Source organism: Bolinopsis microptera, chromosome 13 (genome assembly GCF_026151205.1).
Source record: "Bolinopsis microptera isolate Bmic1 chromosome 13, MBARI_Bmic_1.0, whole genome shotgun sequence".
NCBI classification, from domain to species: domain Eukaryota; kingdom Metazoa; phylum Ctenophora; class Tentaculata; order Lobata; family Bolinopsidae; genus Bolinopsis; species Bolinopsis microptera.
The window spans coordinates 11,573,769-11,589,741 of record NC_087084.1 but is presented as its reverse complement, the minus strand read 5'-3'; the positions used below and the strand labels follow the sequence as shown (position 1 = coordinate 11,589,741).

At 36.4% G+C, this 15,973-nt stretch overlaps 2 protein-coding genes across 3 annotated transcripts in view; one reads left to right on the top strand and one right to left on the bottom strand.

Annotated features, from left to right (window-relative positions):
- LOC134825208 (ankyrin and armadillo repeat-containing protein-like) overlaps window positions 1-2,988 on the bottom strand; it is a 41,625-nt gene extending 38,637 nt beyond the window's left edge. Inside the window, exons 1-6 of the mRNA XM_063837359.1 lie at window positions 1,733-2,988; window positions 1,308-1,406; window positions 846-969; window positions 537-672; window positions 315-414; window positions 113-193 (exon numbers count right to left, since the gene is read on the bottom strand). Coding sequence (XP_063693429.1) covers window positions 113-193; window positions 315-414; window positions 537-672; window positions 846-969; window positions 1,308-1,406; window positions 1,733-1,870 — 678 coding nt within the window. The 5' untranslated portion in view covers window positions 1,871-2,988. The remainder of the gene's footprint in view (window positions 1-112; window positions 194-314; window positions 415-536; window positions 673-845; window positions 970-1,307; window positions 1,407-1,732) is intronic.
- An 8,078-nt stretch (window positions 2,989-11,066) lies between these two features.
- Window positions 11,067-15,973, top strand: part of LOC134825156 (ras-associated and pleckstrin homology domains-containing protein 1-like) — a 44,397-nt gene continuing 39,490 nt past the window's right edge. For both annotated transcript variants that reach the window (XM_063837304.1, XM_063837302.1), the window contains exons 1-3: window positions 11,067-11,180; window positions 11,467-11,512; window positions 11,743-11,835. The gene's annotated coding sequence lies outside the window, so the exon portion shown is untranslated. The remainder of the gene's footprint in view (window positions 11,181-11,466; window positions 11,513-11,742; window positions 11,836-15,973) is intronic.

Here is a 15,973-nt window from a genome sequence, read left to right as displayed (position 1 = left end):
GATATAGACTATATAAGTTTCATGTCGATGTCAAAAAAACTTTGCAGAATTCTTTCTACAGAAATGTGTCTGCTGTTGCTGTTAACTTTATTTCATTAATTTCTCACTGTACCTCTTTGTTCATCTTTTTACATTCCTCAATATCATCGTGTGTCTCATGTTCGTTGGCATAGTAACCGTGCCACTGAGAATCCTGTAAGAGAGAAACTGAGTACGAAAAAATAATTAGATCAAACGAATTTTAAGATTTTAATTTGAAACTGGGTCATAGACCTTATCAAAGGATTAAAATCCTTCTAGTAGCAAAATCAAACCTTGTTGAAGTCATACATTCCATAATCCTTGAATATAGCCTGTTTATCTACACGAGTCTCTGGGTTACCGTCTTTATTTACATTCATCAGATCAGCCCACCTGAAAGTCATTACTCGTGGTTGCTATTTATAGAACTCAGTAAGATTTAGAGATGATTTGTATTGCCACTAAAAAACATTCTTAACAATAACTATAAACATGACGTGCACAAGCAGTCAAACCTTTCAGTAAACTTCTGGCGCCGCTCCCTGCCAAAATGGGCACCGTGCCACAGCCCCTTCATGTAGTAGTCCAACTCCAGCATGCACTGAGCTACGTGTGTGTCGATGTAAGCTGGGGGGATGTCCACGAATGTCCCTGTGAAAGCAAACGTTTTAAACTCTGAATGTGAGAACAGACTGATTAAAGTGCATTTTTAGTTAAAAGACCAGAAGAATCAATACTTGACTAATAAATCACTTTAAAGACTTAATACTGTGCAGATAACACAAAAATAATTAAAAGAAAAGTTTCGAGAATATGTATATTACCTTTATCATAACGAGGTCTAAGAGAGATTGCAGGTAGCTCCTCAAAAACGTTAATTCCTACGGTCAGCTCCCTTATTATCTGCTGAATCTCCCTCAGGTCAAAACTTTCTTCTTTTTTCTTATTCTGAAGATGTTTGGCGATTAATATCTTGTGGTAAGACCAGTTCAGGTTTTCATATTATCCTTTTTAGCCACTGTACAAGGAAATATTTGCACTTCAAATTTGTATTTCACTATGCAACTATTAATAAATGTATTCTCCTGTCCATGATATAGTGTACTTTTATTATAAAAACGAACACTTCTCTAGTTCATAATTTTACAATGTTGTACATGGTGATTTTATCATGTAGGTATCATAATTTTACGTGATGATTATTTTGTCATGTATCATCATGATTTTATAGAGTAATACATAACAATACATAAATCCAGGACAACCCAATGATACAAAAAGCTTACAAGTGGTTTGTCTTTTTCAACGAGAAGTACATAGTTGCTCAAGTTTTCCAATGTTGGATTGGCAATGTTTGTTAGCAGTCCATTACCAAGTTCTGATACCTGAAGTTTAAAACTTTGTTACATTTGATATGACAATGGTCAGAGTGAACTGACAAAAACTATATAACAAACTTAATACAAACTTAATACAACTTAATACAAACTTAATACAAACTCTCAAACAAATTAAAAGTTAGTGCCATTTTAACATGAAATATCTTTTCAATTTGTAGATGTGATTGATTTTCCTATTCTTTTATTGCTGTAATATTAGGATCAACGACACAAACCAATCATGATCTCAGGAATAAAACCCTGATTTGACATGGGTTTTGGTTAAGTTGTTAGAAGTTCAATGTGATCATAGCAATTAAATTATACATTACCTTCTCATCAACAATGTTCTGAGCAAACAACCAGTCATGCGGTTTAGTAGACAGTAACTCCTGCAGTTCATCCTTCTCAAACTTATCAAAGAATACAGTGGCTAATGATGGGGTACTTAGGCTTTCTGGTGACTCCATTTCTAGTCATCACCTACATGAATCTTCAAGTAAATAAATGATGCTAAGGATATTGAGGAGATTCAATAATTTCAATACTTCTATAAATCAAATAAATCGAGTATAATTAATGATTATAACTTTTGACAATACGAGATGGAGGGTAAAAATATTTTCTTATTAACTGCTTGTAACTTGACTTATTGGTCGAGAAAAAGGTGTTCGAAAAGACCACTATTAGATGTCATGCCCATTATTGGAAGTGTATGAGATGATTGAATTGCAACTTAAATTCTCTGCTGACTGGCAGTGTCAGTCAAGGAACCTATTATGAAGCTATTTCAGATCACCAATTATATACAGAACTTTCACGAAAAGGAGAACTTTACAACAACATTAATTGTAGACAGTCGCAAACAGGATCAAGGTTGTGGAATGTTAAGTCAGCCACAAAGGTAAAAGCATCCACATCCATCTCATTTATCATGAGATATACTCATATAATATAATTTCCGTTAGCTATTGTCTCTCCATAGCTAGGGATCTAATTTTTTCAACAATTTTAGTTTTGATTGAGTCTGATGTAATTCTCATTGCAGTAAATAGTGCATTTTTAAATGCAATCCTTGGTGGTGTTCCTGGTGTGGTCATGTGTGGGTCTTCCGATGGGTCAATTGGCACGTTTTGTTCATTAACAATCACAACATAGTCCGTACAATCTGATGTAATGAGCAGTTTATTTGGTGACTGCCTTGTTCTGTATATCCGATAGGCTACAAAGCAGATAAAAACAATCCCCATTATCGCTAATATCACTATCGCTGCGGTTGGAAACACTTTTCTCTCGTTGTCTGTGTTACAGGATATGCTGTAAACATTTTGAGCCCACGTTCCGCCCCTTCCATTTGTACTACATGCAAGTGAAGCACCATATTTCCAGTATGTGTCTCCTGCATTAGCAGCGGTAAAACACTCATTGCTGTATTGGATTGCAAATATAGTCCATTTTCTGTCAGCTGCATATTTCTGACAATCCTTAATAGGATAGTCAGATATGAATCTGACCCCACCAACTATAGCCCTGCTTGATTTGTCAGCCCAACACCCAAGTTGTTTCACTGCGCAGTTGGATAGAGCACCTGTAAAAGAATGTCCATTAGTTATAAAGTTTTCAAAATAGTGTGAACTTTCTTTCCACAAGAAGTTCATACAATACAGACTAATTTGACAGACTAATTGTTATACTATACATTATGTGTCTTTAAACATACCCGCTGCAACGGAATAATTCAGAGCAATCCAAAGGATAATCAGGAAAGTTAGACCCATAGGATCGGTCAAAATAGAGCTATATGACCACTGATCAGCGATATCAATGTCTAATCGAGACCTCGTCCGTTCATATTGAATTACTACTACCTATCATCTGTCACATCGTTAATATCTCTCTGTCAACTGGAAATTTTGATGATGGAAGCAAACGCACTTGATTTACACTTTTTATCAAATTGCTTGGTCACGAAAACCAACTGTTAACCTTAGAACTTGACATGACATTTGTTGGAACCTCATTGAACGTGCTGTCCTAGCTCAATCGGCATGAAAAACTGAACCCAAAACTCCGATAAGTAAGTAAGTAAGTAACATTTTTGAAATCATATCATCACACATCTTTGTTTGCAAAATATCCTCACAGTGCATTAAAAACGTATAAATACCTTTGGCCATTAATTACACTAATTTAACAAACTTTATCTCTATGCAACAAAAAGCATTTGCTACACTATATTAAATGACTTGTAGCAAGTGATCGTATTCATAAATTATGCCACCAAGTTTCAAAATACAGCCAACGTTTACCTAGCTAGCTAATTTATTGTTTGGTTCTTTCACGTGAAACTTGAAAAGAGCGCCGCCCACAAAAATTGGGGTGCCAGGCAAAGTTAACATTTTCATGCTGTAATAAAATTACCTAGCAGTCTAATCTCTACTAAATTTAAATGTTTATGTTTTTTGACGGCTGATGACCCGACGTTACTCGTTAAAAATTTTTGAAGTAGGACGCACCGGCAAGTGTTGCTACACGTTGTATATTTTTATCTTTTCTTAGAGGAGGCCACCGCGCCGCGAGCTTCGCGTCGCGCGCGAGAAAGGGTTGCAACGTGTCCCATTGTGTCAAAGGCAAGTGAAACAAAAAAGCGCGCACCGAGTTAATCCGTTGTAACAATGGGCAGTGTTAATTTCTTTTGTTCAAAAAGTTATCATATGATTTGTTTTTAATCATAGTTGTAGTTAATCACGATGTCAATCTTGCACAGCTCGGCGAGGCCAGCGGTGCATTTTGCCAATTTACTTGATTCACGATGTCAATCCTTCGCATCTCGCCGATCTGCATACGTTGCGAGAAGCATTATTTGATGCGCGCGCGACCCAGTAGTGCATCGCGCTACAACCAATTTACCGAAATGTGGTCTACCGAAGTGTGCGGTTGCGAAAAGAATTATTTGATGCGCGGCGCGCGGCGCAGCTTAGTAGTGCATTGCGCTACAATAGTTGAAGTAATGTAGTGTTTACTGATCGGAACAAATTTTTAAAAACATTTGCAATAGTGTTTAATAAAATTAACTTGTGAATTGTAAACATTCCAAAAATAACAAACGAAAATAAAATAAAAATTGTATGAACCACAACATTTTTTTGCGTAAATTTATATGTTATATTTTATATTGGATCAGACATTAAAATTATAATTTGACTTTTCAATCTTTTAATTCGTTTAATCAGCTGCAATTTTTATTGACAATGGAGTAGGTTTTTCAATTTTCATATTGCATTAATATTTTTGACGAGTGATACTCGTAAACTATTTGAGTCCAACTCTTGCTCTAACCAGAGCCCTCTCGCTTGCAGTAGCGCGCGACCGCCGAAGGCAGCAAAAGAAACAACTTGTGAAACAAGCGCGTCACGCAGTATGCGTATACACATGGCTATGTGAAGTCCAACTCAACGTGCGTCTTAGGTAGGTTATAAACCTACAATAATATTTGAGTAGCTTTTTACTTTTTGGTAACTTTGGTCTGCTTCATAGTATCCTCTATCGAGTCATCAGATTTGCTGACCACCCTGACAGCAAGACCGCGACCGTTGCCTTCATTCCACTACAATCCAGTAACAAGTTTCCATTTCGACAGCTGTATCCTGCCACTAGAGGCTCATCCGGGAATGATTTCTCAAACGTTGTAAGCATTTCTTTAAAGTGCAGGGGATCTTCGATAGGATGCATGTTTGATGGGATTAATTTAAGTTCCACAATGGAGGTCCAATTACTGCAAACGATCAATTGTCGTAGAGCGTTTGGTTGTGCTGACAGCTAGATTTATTCAAAGTGGGAATAGTTGCCTTTTGGCCATGTCGGAGTGTTGCGGAGAACTGGATGTTGACATCATTTGAACACTTGCCGTGCAGCACTTTCCACATGTGGATGATGGTATATCGTTCTCTCCTTCGTTGCAACGACATCAATTTTAAGGCATTGAGTCTCTGCCATTAGTTTAGATGCTGTAGGCCAGGACATAGGCTATACACATGGGTCTTAAATTAGTTGATTTCGGTACGGTTCGAGTTTCGACCGGGTGGTCGGAATTAGTGCTCTTAACGAGTCATCACTGAAAAAAAAAGTGTCACTGTCGTCAGAGATATCAGAGCAATTACTTGCTCAACAATTAAAAGTTCCTCAAATCTTTAGTGTCTGAAAGATTATGACTGGCATGGCGAAATTTTTATACATTCTGACCGAATTAAACAAACATATAACATCGCCTCCTAAATGGGAGGTACAAACCTGCCATCACAATGAATAGGGCTTAGTGCAGTATTGTCTGAACTGAACCTCTGCTTCTTGCTGTTTATCCCAATGATTTTAAATCATATGCTTCCTAAATTGTGCTCCAAATGTCATTCTGTTCTTGCAATCATATTACTCAATGAAACAAGAAATTTTTCAATGAAACAAGAAATTTAATTTTTAGCACATTTTACAGAGTAAAGAGATGTAAAACAATTTATAAAAATATAATGCTCATTTGATGTATGACTTTTTGTCCTTGACTGTTAGTTTGATTTTGAAGGGACAGGCAACTAACGGGGCAGGGAATGTGCGTGCCTGAAAGCTTTTGCACACACCAAAACGCTAGTTCAGTTGAGTTTTTAGAGACAGGGCTCATATGAGGATCAGAAGAAAATTGTTAGCAGACGTTAGGGGTTCTGTTTGTGTTTGTTACTATGGGTTACAGTCTTGTTGTGACAGAAAGTCTACACTATATATATGCCTAAGTTTAAATTGTGTAGTTTGAGGATATAAGATGCAACTTTAAGATGGATATTGGAGAGCTGTTGAAAAATTATGGTCGTTGTATCAATGGTTATAATAAGCTAATATAAATATCTTAAACTATACAGTGCTAATTAAAAATTTCTTTATACTGCATTATCAAATTAAATGTTAAAAATTCAAAAATATACATTCATTTTATTTTATTAAAGACTTTCTCACACATACTTTTCTCACAGAACAAGACTTGGAAAACACTAGACTAGGGGAATTTCGCTGACATGTGTGTGACCAGCAAGTAGTGATCTTTCGAAGACAATATTGTTGCAGTCAAAATCTTTGATTGTCCAATCAAGCGGGGCGTGGCTGTGTTGATTATTTAATAGTGCACGTTTAAGCTTTCCCCGCAAACACATCACACTCATGGTAAAGTCATCCATTCTAATTTTTGGAGTAATCATGTTAAAAATTTTGGTTGATCTTGTATTATGGTTATCAGGTGGGTCAGCCTGACAAATAAGTAGACTCTGACTCTGACATAGCCACAATTTCTATAGGAGAGGTCAGAAAAATAAGTTTCATGCCCATCCACGAAGGACAAACACCCACAAAAAACACTGAAATGTCCCTGGAATCAAACTCAGTTTATATCATGACACGTTCCTCACAGGCATGGTTCAAACATGGTATTAAAGCTACCCAACAGACCAAGGTAACCCCGTCCATAGGACGTTACTCAATTACCCTTAGAACAGTTGACAAAAAATTTCGAAGAAGCACCATCATACTTGGAGATTCCAACACCAAAACTATCAAGTTTGGGAGCGGTGTTGGTACTATGGGTCAGTCTTTCCCTGGCGAAAGAGTTAAGGCGGGCAAAGTTGGTTTGATTGACCCATGTCACTGTATCGGATACAGCAATGCTGTTATTGTATGTGGTACAAATGACCTTCGAGTAGACAACCTTAGAGGAGAGAATGCAATCTATCAGCTGGTTGACATTCTCCGCATGAAGATTGAACAGATAAAAAAGCTCTCCCCTAAAATCAAACTCTTTGTCACCGCAGTCCTCCCAACCAGACTGCCCCAAATGAACAAGAACATCATGATCTTCAACCGACTAGTCGATGAATTGTTGAGTGCCAACTTTAACCAGACTGTATGGCACATTGGAGTTGGCCACTTTCTGGACAGTAGTGGACTCCTTGCCACTAATCTGACCAGAAGTGGTGATGATATACATTTAGGTATTTATGGTATTGCAAAATTTGTGAGATGTGTGAAGCACTGGGTGTATGTGAGAGCGAGGCAAGAGTGGACAAGACGTGGAAAACACAACCAGTCAGTGGGGTCTAACAACCCCACTTAGTAAAAATGAATATAAAACTGATTAAAGATGTGTGTGGCCCATGCAGCAGATCTATTAACATTGGACAACCTTTACTGGAGTGTGAAAACTGCAATAATGCAATCCATACCAAATGCTTCAAATCTGCCAAATATTCTTGCAAAAATGGTCTGTGGATGTGTTACGAGTGTGCTAGTTCTGCAGAGGAACGATACTATCCATTTCCATCTAATGAAGAATCTTATGACTCTGACAGATTCTATGAAAATAGGAACCAGGAGGATACCCTGATTGCATCGTATTCCCTTGTACTTGAACGCTGTCGTCGCTACTCTAAAATTGAATTTCTAAATGCAATTAAGCAGCTTAATTCCTTAAAAAAACCCATGTTATCATCTCTATTCTACAATGTGGATGGAAATGCATCCAACTTTGATAGCTTCTTGATTGAGCTCAGAAGTATAGGACACTCGTTTGATATGATAGGCCTTGCTGAAACCAATACTGATCCTGCGCAGCAGGGTCTGTATCAAATTCCAACATACACAGGATTCTATGGGGAAACATTGGCGGGCAAGAAGAAAGGCACTGGTGTTGCACTCTATGTATCTGACAATCTAAACACTGTGGTCTTAGAAAAAGTATCACATTGTACTCCAAATATTGAAAGCCTCTTTGTTGAAACCACAGATAGCGCAGGCTGCAAAATTGTTCATGGAGTCATGTACCGACCCCCAAATGGCTGCTTTGACAGCTTTTGTGAAACGCTGGAGTTAATTGCAAGACAGCTAAATGGAAAAACTGTCAATTTGTTGGGCGACTTTAACTCAAACATACTTAATATTTCTACCAGTTCCCAGCTCTTTGAGGATACATTGTACAGAAATGGCTTCTATCCGACTATATCCATTGCAACACATTTTCGTCAAAACTGTAAAAGTTCATGTATTGATAACATTTTAACAAATAAAATAGAGAATGTAGTCTTATCAGGTGTTATCGAGGAGCGGCTTGATGAGCATGCCCCTATATTTACCTTTACCTCAGCAGAGACCCCTCGCAATACAGAGCCCCAGAAACATGTCCGATATTATGATTACTCAAGCTCCAAATTAAAAAGTTTTGTAACTGAACTTGAGGTGAAGGTAAACCAGCTGACTCCTTCGACACAATTTGATGAGTTTACGGCATGTTTTGACCAGACACTTGATAAACACTGTAAACTGGAAGTACCAAAAGTGACAAAAAGAACTCCGAAACTCAACCCATGGATTACAGACGGTATCATCCAGTCGGTAGAAAGAAAACATGAACTACGTAAGGAGTGGTCTGACACTGTTACCAATAAGAACCCTGGTGGTAATCTCTTGTTCTACCAAGTATTTAGCAATTATCGTAGGATGCTTAAAGCCATCATTAAAGCTGCCAAACGTTCGCATTACTGCAACGAAATCCTCAACAACTGTGAAAACAGCAAGAAAACTTGGCAAATTATCAATGAACTTAGAGGCAAGAAGAAGAGACAAACCAAACCCCCGTTTATCATTGATAATCAAAGAATAGTTGATAGAAGGACAATCGCTAATGGATTCAATGCTTGGTTTGTCTCTATTGCACCCAAGCTGAATGAGACGCTTAATGACCTATCTCATGGCATGCCTATATTACCCATGAAAACTTTTTATGACTTCCTGAATAAAAGAAATGAAAAAACTATTATGCTAGAAGATTGCTCCCCGAACGAAATATTGAAAATTATAAATCAGTTTGAAAACGGCAAAGCTAGTGACATTCCAATAAGTGTAATAAAAAAGTCATCTCATATAATTGCACCTGTCTTATCAAATTACTTCAATATCCTTATGGCCGAAGGTATATTTCCAGATGTCCTGAAAACTGGTAAGATAACACCTGTATATAAGAAAGGTAACCCTGAAGAAATTGAGAACTACCGTCCTATCTCCACACTGTCTGTCTTCGGTAAAATCTTCGAAAAGCTCATTTACTCAAGAATATACGGATTTGTTAGCTCTCAAGGAGCCATATCGGAGACACAGTTTGGATTTAGGCAATCCCATTCTACATCTCATGCAGTCAATTACTCTGTAGATTTAATTACAAAATCTCTTAAACTCAAGAATCATGTTCTAGGAATATTCATTGACTTAAGCAAAGCCTTTGACACTATCGACCATTCAACACTACTTATAAAATTAGAGGGCTGTGGAATTAGAGGAGTAGCAAATAACCTTATAAAAAGCTACTTAACAAATAGACTACAATACACCGAAGTTGTGGGAGAAAAATCAGACACCCTATCTATTCAATTTGGTGTCCCGCAGGGTTCAATACTTGGACCTCTCCTATTTCTCCTCTACATGAACGACATCTCAAACAGTTCTAAACTAGGATCATTTGTTACATTTGCTGATGATACCAATATATTTGTTGTAGGAAAAACAAAACGTGAGGCCTATGAACGTGGAAATAAGCTTCTTTCATCATTGCAGTCTTACATGCGAGCAAATAAGTTACATATAAATATGTCCAAGTGCTGCTACATACACTTCAAGCCTCCCATGAAAGGTTCTAAGTCAGAGATTTTATCAGATGATGAAGTAGGACTTACTATAGACAACTTTCCGATAAAAAAAGTTTCATCCACTAAATTCCTTGGAGTTATAATTGATGAAAACCTTTCATGGGAAGAACACATTAAAGCCCTTAAGCGAAATCTAAATCATTCCACTTCCACCTTATGTCGACTTCGCTGCTCCCTTCCAGAATTTCTACATCAACAACTATACTATACTTTGTTTGAATCCCATCTCTCTTACTGTATATCTGTCTGGGGTGGGGCAGCGAAGCATCGTATAAGCTCTCTGTTTACCGCCCAGAAGTACTGTCTTAGGGTTATGTTCGGTGATAGGGAGGCTTACCTTGATAAGTTTAAGACCTGTGCACGTACCAGACCAATAGGGCACCAAAGACTTAACAACAAGTTTTTCATAAAAGAACATACTAAACCGCTATTCAAACATAATAATATCCTAGCTATCCAAAATCTCTATACATACCACTGTTACCTCGAGCTCTACAAGATAATGAAATTTCGTGCTCCAATATCCTTACATGAAGGCTACACATGCTCGACAAGGAAGCCGACCCTACTTACTAGAAGAGCAAAAAGAAAATGTGTCCCTTACCTAAGTTAAATTCTTCTGACTTTTGTACGGATTGTTTGTACAGTTATGTTTGTGCAGTTATGTAAAAATCAAGCATATTTCAGAGTGATTGCTTGTAGAAGATAAGATTGGTAATTTGTATATTGTGAATTTTGACATAAATTATTGTAGGTTCTCAGTCTAGAGTTAACCTCACTGTTTTGTTTAAAGATGGTACACTATTTGTCAGTTGGGTCTTATTATATTCAAATTGTGACTTAAAAACCCAAACAATGATAGCTTACAAAAAATAAAAGCTCTAGATAAGTTTTATGATCATTGATAACTTGTCTCAAATCTTAATTGATTCACTCTTTTGTAGGTAGCTCATGACCTCAGATTATTTGTGCCATGGAGTCTATACTTGATGAAATTGATTCTATGATTGGTGAGCTAGATGACATAGATTTCAAACCCAATCGCAAAAAGGTGAGTCTTTTAATCATGTATCACATGTGTTACTTGATAGCTTTGATTGTTGTTATTCGTTGTGAATATCACAGTAAACAACATAGTACAGAATTGAATCAAAATAATATGCACTGTTATTTGTAATTCAATTTTGATTTTACTTTTAAATAGTTTTACAATTTAAATATCAATTTAAACATAAATTTAAACATAAATTTAAACATCTTCACTGTGCAATCACTAGGATATTCTATAAATAAGTAATCTCAACTTAACATCAAATGAATCTCTAATAAAACATTAGGAGATAATAAAAAAGAAAGACCCTGATGTTCTGGATATCAAAGATGGTAAATTTTTAATGGTATTAGTTTATATTATTATGCAGGTTATGCTATCAAATATATGAATACAGTGTTAATTTATGTTAATAAATAATAAAAATCATCGAAGTATGTATAATTTTACATTGAAAATGAAGTCCTAGTAACAAAGGGTGATGCCCCTCAAAATAACCTGCTGCATTCCTCCTGTTATAAGTTGTATACTGATAGTTTTGTTACCTAATTTTATTTCACAGAAACCACAAATGGAGGACAGAATTTTTCCGACCTGATAAATGAACTTGCAGCATTCAACCCTGCACCTGCTGCAACCAAAACTCTTAAAAAAGGTAAGAACGCACAATACTGTTCAATTCATCGCACATTAAATTGAAGTAATTTAATACATAATTACAATTTTGATTTCTATTCTTTTTAATTGAGATATTATTTACAATATGTTGCTATTTTCTTTAGAGAACTAAACTTCTAAGCTACACATGTCACATTCTAAGACTGTCGCTCTAAGCTCCCTTTGGTCTCTGCTCAGGAGGCAGCGGGCCCACACTCGCTCTAAGCTCCCTTTGGTCTCTGCTCAGGAGGCAGCGGGCCCACACTTGCTCTAAGCTCCCTTTGGTCTCTGCTCAGGAGGCAGTGGGCCCACGGGAGGTCCACAGTCCCCACTCGGTGGTCCGTTGTGTCGGGGTGTGTGTTCTACTCGTATGTATCTATCTTCTACCTCAACTAAACAAACAGCTAGTAGACACCAACATAGACAACAGAATAGGAGGATGATGAACAAGGGTGATATAAGGAATATTCCTGGTAGAGAGAAACTTTGTTACCTAAAAGTAGTTGACAGTGCCTGTTACTTTAACAGAAACTAAACCAGACCCATTTAACCTTAATTGTCGTAGCTAAAAGAAAATGGCTATGAAATCGGTTTTCAACATTTTACCGTGCAATAGTACACATTAATTGTCTAATTACTAAATGATGTGTATACAGCATGTGTATACAGCATGAGCACTATAAAATCAGAAATCTTACATAATGAGTCAAAAACATGCTTACCTATAATTGCGAAGGGAAATATTATGGCTAAAATAAGTAGAGAGAGTAGTCCCCATCGTCTCCTAAAGTTATTCCGCTGTTCTGACATTGCACACGGCCCTGGGTGGTCCCATGTTTTGGTCATTGTAAAGAGAAGTCCCGATATAATCAACTATCTAAAATAAATGTTGCACACTATTAATGAAGCTTACTTACCTTACTTTATTGTAAAATGAATTCCGTCGCTTGAGCACCCCATCCTCACATTTTACTGTAAAGTTAATATTATGATAATATTACATAATATTAATTTTTTTCTTTTTCTTAAATTCATAAAAATTGTTAAATTCATGTCAGAGAGACCACAAGTCTGATGAAAACGTAACAACAATTGAATTTAAGATACATGAAATATTAACGAAGCAGTGCAATTTAAATCATCACGTGTTCTTGAACAAGATTTATTTATTTACATTACATATTATACATTTATTTACTTATAACAATAACATGTTATCATACTTTAATTAAGTAGCCATAGTTACTTAATCATACTGATTGAAGAATTCAACCGCACAACGTGCTGTTGATAAATAAATAAGCCATAAATAAATACGTTCCTAATCGCCCGGTCTACTGATCAAGTCTGATGATATTTGAAGCCTCAAGTAAACAACAAATGAACACAGTGCAGTGCACACGAATAAAATCTTGGGTTGTACTGACAAAATAAATATGAGTAGATAAAGATATTATGTGGTACACTGTGATAGTGTGCCTTAATCTAGATGATAAATAACTTGACAAGATGACATCATCATTAATACCATGTAATCACCATTATATTACCGTTATTTGCATAGTTAACGAAATCAGTGATTTCGGAAATCACGTATCACATCTTAACATACATCACACAAAGTTCATTGTTGAAAATTTATTCAAATGGTTTCAGCATAATCGTTTTAACCGCAAACATTTTCTTTACAGTGACAAATTTTGATTTGCTAAATGTAATTGACACCTGCACGCGGTTTAAGTGGATTATCAAATACGATAAGATCCTGTAAACCAATCACAACACAGTTAGTACATTACAAGTTACAAGTCAACAGGGTGTGGTCGACACTATATATATTATGTTCACTGTTGAGGCAGACTTCCTAGACTATTACTTTTTGTCTAGATCATGTTGGGGTAAAAATTATACCTAGATAGGTCAAGTATTATACTACAGCTATACTATGATGTAGTAACCTGTATATTTTATACAGTCAGAAATTATGAGGATTATTTTATTCAAACATTTTTTTAAATGTAAAGGAGAGACCTCTATGAGTTGGTTATATTTCTCAATCTAGGAATCAACTGACAAGATAGTTTGGTTGGTTAGGCTTGCGTATCCGTCATGAACACTTCCATCCTTTTTTTTTTGAGTTTCAGAAATCTGAATAAAGATCAGAATTCATGAATCAGGAAGTTACAATGACGACGTTTTTCCCAATGTCTTACTACTGCATATCCGTTAAGAATATCCTACTAAAACATGATATCGTTAATAATATCAGAGCATTGACCGGAATCATTACGTGAGGACCAGGAGGTGGAAATAATTAAATGATAATATCTCTAATGAACAGTTCATCAGTTCATTACGTGTCTATGTGAACATTACTCCTACATAATACAGGTATTGTTACTCCAGTATTGTTACTCTGATTATTACTACTCGCCAGGTCTCCTGATATTATCAGACAAAGTCACATACGTTCAACATTGTACACAGTAGAACTGTAAACAATTGAAAATCACATTTGAGGATACGGGTTTTAAAGTTCAGACCGTTATCAGCAGATGTAAACACCTTTACAAAGATAACTATAATCTTGTTTATCCCAATAATTGTATAAATATGGTTTGATATGGTGTTGTGATTTGATTATCATTATTGGGGAAAACCAACATGGCTGTGTTGACCACTGTTAGAGAAAAACAGAAAATAAAACGTGCACTGTCCTGACTGCTGCGTGTGATTATGCACTCATGATTTTGGTTAAACATGATCATTAGGTTTAATTTCCGGCTCAAAACATAAATATTCTCCTTTTTGCAGACCTAAAGTACTGATTACCAGGATTGCTGGTGTTCAGGAATGTTCAGCAGAAAAACCACAAACCCCTCACCCTCCTAAAATCAAATCAGGATTTAACTTTACTCACATAAAATAAGATACGAGATATAAAGATACCGTGTTATATACGAGTAAACCTAAATTATAATCCCAGGTTGTAACCTGAAATTTGAGTCTAAATGTAGGATTGTAGGTTTATACCAGGTAACCAGGGGTCGTGTGTGAGATGGGGTATGTGATTATGAGACATACCCTCTCTCTATGTGATTATGAGAGGGGATTAGTTTGAAACGCTGTAACCTGGTTAAGTTAGCAATGTGTGCGGGCTGATCACCCGACCTTACCACCTCTATATAAATTATCAGGCTAATTAATAATAATAATCATTATAATAGCGTAATTACATAATGAGTTGGCATAATTACATAATTAGTAGGTATAATTACATGATTAGTGGGTATGTAATAGTGGTTAGCTGCTTAATTCCGGCTCCAGGTTAGTGTGCAGATGTTTAGAGGCTGGACAGCAGAGTGTGTGGTTTACTCTTATTAACTTATTAAATTTGCAGTCCTCTCTAACCAATGTCTGTGGACTTGGACTTGAAATCAAATAAAGGACGGTCATCTCCACAATCCTCATTAATCATAAACGTGTTGTCTAAATCCGAACCTGCACATTTACGAGGGGCGGATTAATTTGACCGCTAACTAAAATTGATATTTAGCAGGTTTCTCGTTCATTGACGGTACATTTAACTTGACAAATTCCTGATTTAACTCGACAAATTCCTGATTTAAATTGACAAATTTCTGTCAGATTCCTGTCAGATTGGAAATGTTTTTCGGCACTAAAACTGTACAATATAATGACAGCTCCAGTTGCTGGCCTGGGGTGACATGTGATCCAGGAATGTAACCAAAACTTGGGTGGTAAAATCTAATAATAGCCAAATTAGCGGGGGTACAATTGGTAAAATCTGGTATCTTCCCCACTACCCAGCCTGTTCTGGTGGAATGTGCTGCCAATCTCTCTCTCTGAGGAAATACATTTAAATAATTAGAGTGAAGAGCTGTTGTGGTTTATTGCTCTGTGCACAGAGTGGTAAACTCTCCTCCACACGCTGCCCATTACATGGTTAAATAGGCATTCCTGGCAAAATACCTGTCATAGCTCATGGTTAAATGGACAAATACCAGAATTTCCAAAATATCTGGGTGTGTCAAGTGTGTCATTCACTGGGCGATTTCCAGCATTACTGACATGACATTATCATATTACAGGGTGTACCACAGAAAGTATGACTT